The sequence below is a fragment of the Asparagus officinalis genome, chromosome 7 (assembly GCF_001876935.1).
Source record: "Asparagus officinalis chromosome 7, Aspof.V1, whole genome shotgun sequence".
NCBI lineage: Eukaryota > Viridiplantae > Streptophyta > Magnoliopsida > Asparagales > Asparagaceae > Asparagus > Asparagus officinalis.
Window position 1 is genome coordinate 142,313,740 of NC_033800.1, and position 9,010 is coordinate 142,322,749.

Sequence of the window (9,010 nt, forward strand, 5' to 3'; positions counted from 1 at the left end):
GGATTCCCACATAAGAAACCAATTCTATAAAAATTTTAGGATATCAAAGGAATCCAAATCTTTTGTTTGATATGGAAGGATAAAATAAGGTTTTAGTAAAAATTTTAGGATATCAAAGGAATCCAAATCTTTTGTTTGATATGGAAGGATAAAATAAGGTTTTAGGAAATGGTATCCAAAACTGCTGTTTGTTTCACCCTAAAAAAATCGGAAAAGCATCATGAGAGAAAAGCATCATGAGGAAAAGCACCATGAAAAGCTGAGTTGGCACCCTCATTTCCAAAAAAAGAGCCTATTTCCAAGCTTTTAGACAGGAATTGGCCGTTCAAAAAAAAACACTATTTGACAAGGTTTTAGGAAACCATTTCTTAAAAAAAAAATGAAACAAACGCAGTTTTTGGATTTCTAAAACCACAAAAATGTTACTTTTTGTTCTAAAAACCGGGTTTTCCAAAAAAACACCCTCAAACAAACACGCCCTTAACCTCTCTTCCTTATACCTTTGCCAAACGAAAGTGAACACTAGGCGTGGATGTCCGCTAAACAATACTTGTTCCTGTTCTTCCAGGATAATACTGGGACTCATCCGAAAACAACAACTTTGAGCGAGTACATTGTAAGTGACTAAAGAATAAAAACTGTTCGAAGGAACAAAAAGATGATGACTAACATAGTGTGAAAGAAATCGGAGATGCATTTTATTTGTTTTTCTGATAAAAATTTGAAAAGGTACAAATCACTCAAGCACCTATAAATTAAACCGGAGCAAAAGGCCTCACGCTTGCAATCACCATTGAAGGGCTGGAATTTTGTGCGAATAAAACACTGGCGGGGGACAGATTTTGCTCAGATATCCTCGGGGCCATTTATTGTCTGAAAAAAAGAAAGTAAAGAAGCACAATTTTGGATCATAAGTTTTTGATGCATAATATAGAAAGTGGAAAATAAATTGATACAGACAAACCAGGCTCCGCACCTTGTTCCCCAACATGGCGCCATCAGGAATCTCCAACTTTGTGCCTGGCTTGGCATTGATATTCACATTGCCCTTTAAGGAAAGAATATCGGAGGAAATCACTAAAACTACACTCCGGGAGTTTAGTGTGTACTTGGAGTTTATAATATTCAAAGTTCATGGAGAATCAACCAAAAAAATAAAAAAAATAAAAACATGCCTTATATGAGCGCATGGATGTACAATTTCAATTTCAAGAATTTCGATCTTCAACTCACTGGTGGAATGGCCTAAGGAAATTGTATGAAGTCAAATTATGGTGTTTCTAACATCAATGCATAATATATGCAATGCATTCTTATTATATTTTCTCAGATAACTTAATAAACCTTCACTTTGCTCATTGTCAGGAAAGTATCACAAGATTGTGTAAGATCAAATGATATATGGCACAAGGAGGCCATAAACGAGACGTCAAGGAAATTTCAACAAAATCAGCAGCAGCAGCAGCAGCATTTCCACAGCAAAAGGCCCAAAATCCTACTGCTATAAGAAATTGTCGTGTTAAACTAAATTTAACTTCCATGTCGAAGAAGACAAAAATCTTCAAACACCTATTACTAGAAAATTTCACAAAGAAGGCTGCTGATGAATGTTGACGAATATCTGAAAAGAAAAACAATAGAAGCAGGATGCATATAGAAATCAAGATTTTCAACTGTCAGAAGTTCATTGGTATACTCGAGGGTTTCCCACTAGTGAGTATTCTGAAGTGACTGACTATGCAAGAAATGAAAAGATATACTGACTTCATGAGACGACAAATGATTGAACTAGTAAACAAATAAAAATGAAAGAGCAGTATTAGAAATATTACCTTAAGAACTATGTTAGAACCAAAGCAAACATCACCAGCCACTTTCAAGTTTTCAAGCTGGACTATACTCGGAATGGACTTGAAGCGCTTGAGGAAATCACCAACCTAGGAAAGGAAAGCAAGAAATCAGTATTTTATGTGAACGTCACTGCATTATCATCCCATTAAATATAGAGTTACCTTCTTAAATTCAGGTCCTAGATCAATGGATGGGTTTGCCGGATTAGCTCTGTCTTTGTTTCGGATTACCGAACCATCGGCAAGGGTATAAAGATCAGACTGCAAAACATAATTAAAAATTAGAATAGAATATCCAAAAAAACAGTTATCTAACTTTGAGGGAAAAAAGAATCTTGTAGGGATTACCTGAACCAGAAGCAGATCTGATGATGTTTTCACTGGGAGAAACCGGGAGCGAGGAACATTAATCCCAATTGCATGATTAAAGAACTAGTACAAAAAAATTGAGACTTTGTGATAAAATCATAGGGAAAATCAGTAGAACAAAGTAAATCAGTTTGATAATTACGCGTATGGCTGCTCCAGCTGCTGTCTCCAATTGTAGGATTTTTATGCCGTTAACCTCCTGCAAGCATTGGTGACATCACATTACTATTTAGAGCAAATGACAGTAAAAGGAAATCAGGCTTGACGCAAAACAAAGTTACCTTGGGGTTTGGGATGATCTCCATTTTAAGGGCATCAGCCTCTACAAGGCGTTTAATAGCTTTCAAGTTCACCCACCTGCACGAGTAGCATAATTAGAAAACAGTTATGCATTGACGATGGTTATAAGCGCAGAAGCACAAATTACACATACAAGTTGTTGGTATTAAAAATCTTGAACTTTTCAATCGATTTAAATTCATTCACCTGCACAGGAACAACAAAAAAGAAACAATATTAAAATGTATATATACACATATACATACATATATACATTAAAAAAACCACCTCTGAGGGAAACAGCAACTAGCAATAAATTATGCCGAAACTTCTATTAGTTACAGATTTTAATAACAAGAGAAAGAAGAATTTATGCCATGGCTTACATGTTCATCTGCAACTTGTGCAATCTCCAAAAGCTGCAATCAGTAATGGCATGAGCACATGTCAGATTAGATAGGAGGTATCAAGCAACATAAATCAATTTTGCCAAAATCAAGAGATAAGACAGCTTAGTAGATTAAACAATTACTAAAAACTCACGGTAATTAGGGGAAATGCGGAAAGATAACAGCTCGTAAATCAGTAAGGGATGGATCAATATATAACTGCTTTTTGAAAACCTAGGTTGCATGGGTACGGGTACGGTACAGGTACGGGTATGGGTATGGGACACGGCAAATTTGTAAAAAGTATGTTACGGGGACACGGCTATATATATGCATGTTACATATATTTGTATGTATTAAAATTAATAATTTACATAAGATCAATATTGTTTTTGCATTTAAATAAGATCAATATATAAGAAAGAGATGTGAAGTGTAGATAATACATCCAAGAAGTATATGAGGAGTGTTTTAAATTAAAAAATGTGTTTTATAATTGACTATGGGCCCGAATAAACATATACATATATTCAAGAAGTGTCCAGAAGCGTCCAAGAGGTTTGGGTACGGGTACGAGCACGTGTCAGGTACGGCTATGGCTTCCTAATAGAAGTACCCAGGTAACGTAGTCGAAAACACTTCCTTTTCAAGCTCCAAGAGGCCTCTGGTAATAGCAATCTGAAAAGGAACCAAGCCCTGTTCCTAGGGCAATGGTTCAAAGCAATCGAAACCTGGTAACATATTAAGATTGTGTTTCATATGTCCAGTACTAGCTTAGTGTTGCATCCTCAAGGATTACAAGGTCAGCGTACTAAGTCAGATGAGGTTTGCCAACAATTTTCCATAACCGAACCTAGATTTGATGCATACCTTTTCACTGACCGCATGTTGAGAAGGCCTAGATGCAAACCCCTTCATGAGAAAGAAGCCTAGCATCCCTAAAATGTGATTCCAACAAGATTCTAGGAAAAGCAGTCTAGGGGCTTGCCTAGGCCTAAGCGGTACAGGCCACCTGTCTAGGTCTTAGAAGCACCTATGCGAGCATGGGCTGCTTATGCAGACTGCACAGATTAGATCCTGGTTGTGATTTCCTCCGCTGCCGCCTCCACATCCTCCAACCTCCTCCGGCCTCTTCCACCGGCTCCAAACACCTCCTCCGCCGACTCCAATCTACAGCAAAACCTCCTCCATCTCTAGTTAAACAAAAAAGGAAATCCGCCCAGGCTCTAAGTAGGCCTCCGCCTAGGTGCTAGGTCCGGCACAAGGTTTTAAATATCGGATGTCGGGTTCATGTCGGACGGCTGAAATCCATGTCGGATAGCGGGAATCGGGGATATATCGGGGGACATGGACTAAATATCGGATTGCCATATCGGGTGATCCACATATGTATAATATCATGCCCTAAATGTAATCTAACTATCTAAACATTCCTAAATTCATAACTTCATGACTCTGCACATTTCAACATTCATATGCACATTTAAAATAAAATAAATCTCTCCTTATTAATCAATAATCATTAGCCTATTATTAATCAGTTAGCCTATTATTAATCAAGTGATCAAACATCAAGTAATCATTAGCCTATTATTAATCAAAATAGTCCACAAACCAAACATTCACGTGTGAAGAAGAAAAAAAGAAAAAACAGGAAAATCGGCCGATATGGCCGATTTTCCAAACAAGAGATATGGCCGATTTTCCAAACAAGAAAATCGGCCGATATGGCCGATTTTTCGCCGATATGGCCGATATGTCGGTAAAAAACGATATGCGACTTGTTTTTCCCCGATTTGTGTCGTTGGACCCCTCAATCCGCTATATCGGCCGACATGTCCGACATGTCGGCCGATATTTAAAACACTGGTCCGGCATCTATCACTTTCTATAACATTGCCACTTAGTTCACTGTAACTGCAGCTACGTGGAGGAAATTTATAACATATTTCGTTAAGGAAAAAAAAGAGAGAGAATGTCTAAGACACATGAAGATTCTTGCTAACTGTATTAACAACAAATTGGTGAGGTGAACTATTTTTGCAAACTATATTAACAAGAAAATTGGCAGGATGACAAATATTAAACAAAACAGCCACAAGTGAACTGCAGATGATGCACCAATTACCATAAATAACCAAAATAATATCATAAAAATTGGAAAGAGAGAACTATAATCACTTACCTGAACCCTTCCCTCATATGAGATCAAAGTACCACCTTTAACGTCTGCCAAAGTTTTAGGGGTCACCTGATAAAATTGTAAGGTTGGATACTGGCATAAAACCTAAATTGGGTTTCAAAATAGATGATAGTGTTAAATTTACCTCCATACAGTACTCATTCTTCTTGTTGATCAAGTGGTTGAGGATTTCTGGTAATTTCGTCAAGGATACACAAAGACATTCTTGCAGGAGTGGGCACATGGACAGTCCAACATATTTATACAACCATATGCATGTACATTGGCATGTATATAGGTGTAATATTACTTAATTGTAATGAAGTATATGATTGGAAGATGATTAAGGATACTTAAGTCGACGATAGAGCCCAAATTATCTGAGTTTGCAACAAAGATGAACTCCTTACCCTGCAAAGAAGCTCAATCGGAAAAAGTAGTCAAGAGATAAGGCCAAAATAGAAACTTGCTGAAAAAAAGAAAAGATGGAACACTGAACGATGTGTTGTAATTAATAGATTGCCTGTGCAGACCTTTGATAACATTGCATCTAGCTTTCCGCTGTTCATCAAAGAAGAGAACACATCTCCATGGCCAGGAGGATACCTGTACATTTAAAAATGTGTTAGAACCAAAAAGTTAAAAAGAAAACGCAATGTCATAATCTGATTAATGGTGAAAATTGTGATGCATCATCTTTTCACTGACCAACCTAATGCCCCACTTGTTCCAGTAATATTACAGCAGATGCAATACATTATGTGGAAACAAAAGGTTAAAATATAAAAGAAAGTGGAATGCAATTCCTATCTATTATTCACTAACAAAATACTGACAAGTAGAAAAGAGCATCCATGTGAGCATTGTAGTTACTTACAGCTAAAACAACTCCTACAAATATTTTCTCGCATAAGCAGACTTTATCAATTGAGAGCAGCAAAATGTCTACGAAAATGCTTTAAAACAATAATATACTGAGCAAAAGAAAGATTAATACAAAAAAAAGGAAAGACTTAGGGAAAGGTCCAACTAGTTACAAAGTTAAAGAGCATCTTTAAAATTATGGAGAATGTGTGCACAAACTTATTCCGTCCATCAAAACTAGTTTAAGTGAACACAAAACTCACAGGGTAACTGAATGAGAAAAAGACACTTTTGATTACTGTAACATTTAAACTTACACTGTCTCCCACCAATGAATGCACAAAGTCAAAAGCATTGACTTAAGAGTACACCTCATTTAGCGGTTTTGAAATTGACTTGAGAATACACCTCATATAGCAGTTTTGTAAACCCTAATTGTGAAGCCCTCATTCGTGTAAAAATCATTTATATAAAATAAAGTGCTTAAATTATCCTGATTAGATATCCATAAGTCGTTTAGCTTTGATATTTCTAAAAGTTGGAAGTATTGAAGAGATGTAAAAAATGTATGTTTCATACATGTTGATGGACTATCAAAATCATCATGTCCATGGATAATTACGGCCTTTAAGTCTGAAAAGATGAAAGTGGATTAAATTACAATAACTTTCCTGTGAATATCATGCCATATCAATTTCTGCAAGAGGTACTTCAATTGTCAGCGGCATGCTTGAAGACCAGTCTTGGTGAACAATTATATTATTATGCCTTCAAGGAAGTATTCATCATAAAATCTCTGACTGGATAGGTGTGACCAAAACAAATTCAAAATCAAGTGATTTTAGTGATTTCTTTAGGCTTGCTTGCTTTAAGTTTGACTTTAGAAAAATAGCCTAAGTATCGTAGGTGCAAATATCACATACAAATGGAGGCACCCATTTCCAATGAAACAATACTCCGTACTGCTTTGAGAGTGAGAGAAGGAAAGAGAAATTAGCTATAGGACTTCATTATATTAGAAAGGGCTTAAGTTTTACATCATATGCTGATCAACATGCTTATTAAAAGAACAAGTTTTTGCATTAACAAACAAAAATTGTTTGCCCTCTAGAAAGCAGATATAATTGCTTTTAGTCATAATTGGACTAAAGTAATCTGTTATGACAGTGAATAAAATTGAACACCACTTACCAGCCATCTTTCCCTTGCTGACCTTTGCATGATAGTGGAATAAACTCATCAGCAACTAAACGAGGATATTGGCTCTGTAAAGAAGAAGATAGACTTATAAAATTGAAAAAACGGTTTTCTGTGTAGAAGAGAGAGAGTTCATTATTTTGTGCTTACAAATTCATGGTCAAATGCATCTTTAAAGCTTATTCATATACCAAAAAGAGGATGAACACTTTCTTGATATACTACTTCAGAAATAACTCCAACTAAACTTAGTCAGTAAAAATGCATACAGTGTGCAAGCCCCTACATCTCTCCAAATAATTAAATAAGCATAATCTCTTACAATTTGGTTATCTATAATATTTGTGCCAAAATTTCGAGACATGAAGTAAAATAATGTGCATAAATTCTATACCTGATTGAAGGTATGGATTTCAATGTTTGAGTTTGAATATTTCTCAACAATCTACAGAAAGAAAATAGATGCTCCAATCATTAGTTCCAGCAGCAATTTTTAAATTCAACAACATATGAGGTTTAGAGCATCACCTTTGCTGTATCCTCATGCGTATTGAATGAGTTCATTAGTAACAGGGGAACACTGCACCCATATTTTGAATTAAGAAACTGCAATGTTAAAATTAAAATTGTCACTGTTGTATATGAGGAAATAGAAACAAAACTGAAAATTCAAAAGAAACAAGACTGGGAAGACATTCACAGTTACTTACTTCTATCTGCTTGACAATTAAGTCAAGAAATGTAAACCCATCTCTGACTTCAATAACTGATCTGCAATTAGTGAATTTTGCTATTATATTAGCAGATAAATCACATAACTAACTCAAACGTCCATGTAAACACAATAACATGTTCTTCTCTTTGAGAAACTAAAATTCCTCAAACATCATTCATCTTTTATCGGCATGAAGACATTCAGTTTTCATACTTTAGAAGCATATATCATACGTGCAACACCAATTGCAAATTAAAGGATAAATTCGATACAAGCGGAGTAGTTTCAAGGTAGATATAAAGCGAACAAAAAGGTGATGACTTTAATGTACTTAAATTCACTTTAGGTTCTAAATATCAACATCTCAGATGATCAATCTTACTTTGGGCCGGTACAGCCCATCGTAGTCCCCAGTCCTCCATTGAGCTTCAGCACAACGAGCTTATCTAGAAGCTTCTTCGTCTCCCCGATATCTGCATTGCTCTTAATCGATCACAATCCTTCCAAATAAACTAATTAAACGGAAAAAATACAACAAAAATAGGAAATTTTAGGTTATTTTAGAAATCAAGATTACCTTCTGGAGGAGGAGCTAGGGTATCATAGGGAACAACAACCTCATCAGTCGGAGTCTGGATCTTGCTCCATTCGATGTGCTCCGCTTCTCCACTTCAATCGGATCGAGAAACACAAAAAATTTACGAAAATGCCACTGGAAAGACTGAAACTGAAATGTTCGGGTGTGGATCGAGGATCTACCTCAAGTAGCGGGAAACGAGGTTGATGAATCCAGATTTCTCGTTCGCGCTGTAAAAATAATAATAATATCCAAAATTAGACTAAAATAAAACAAGAAACTGAGGGGGAAGAGGATAAGTTTTGGTGAATGTGAACCTGATCTCGTTTAGACCGTCGACTGCGGATCGGAGTTTGGAGAGCTTATCGGAATTGGACGCCATTGGAGATCGAGGTCGAGCTTAGACAGAGAAAGAGGAGTGGAAGATGGAGAAGAGAGGGTTTCCATTTATAGGGAACGGAGAGCTGACGTTTTCCGTCGGGAGAGACGGAGAGATCCGACGGGTTTGACGGCGGAGGGAGCGGGAGAGGCGCCATTTTTGCCACGCGCGGTTTTGAATGGGGGCGTGCGCTGTGTCAGCGGCTGAGG

At 36.6% G+C, this 9,010-nt stretch overlaps 1 protein-coding gene across 2 annotated transcripts; it reads right to left on the minus strand.

Moving 5' to 3' along the window:
• LOC109850392 (UTP--glucose-1-phosphate uridylyltransferase-like) lies at positions 622-8,969 on the minus strand. Of its 2 annotated transcripts, XM_020420415.1 has the most exons (21): positions 8,740-8,965; positions 8,605-8,652; positions 8,423-8,514; positions 8,228-8,318; positions 7,841-7,901; positions 7,659-7,736; positions 7,525-7,575; positions 7,125-7,198; positions 5,603-5,675; positions 5,423-5,480; positions 5,215-5,261; positions 5,073-5,138; positions 2,885-2,917; positions 2,653-2,705; positions 2,501-2,576; positions 2,362-2,418; positions 2,199-2,282; positions 2,013-2,111; positions 1,833-1,937; positions 977-1,048; positions 622-873 (listed from the first exon to the last, which is right to left on the minus strand). In XM_020420415.1, exons 1-21 carry the CDS (start codon positions 8,802-8,804, stop codon positions 847-849), a joined length of 1,410 nt encoding a protein of 469 aa, XP_020276004.1. In that variant the 5' UTR covers positions 8,805-8,965; the 3' UTR covers positions 622-846. The 2 variants fall into 2 exon arrangements, with proteins under 2 accessions (XP_020276004.1, XP_020276005.1); XM_020420416.1 differs by lacking the exon at positions 622-873 and having other exon boundaries at positions 997-1,083; positions 8,740-8,969.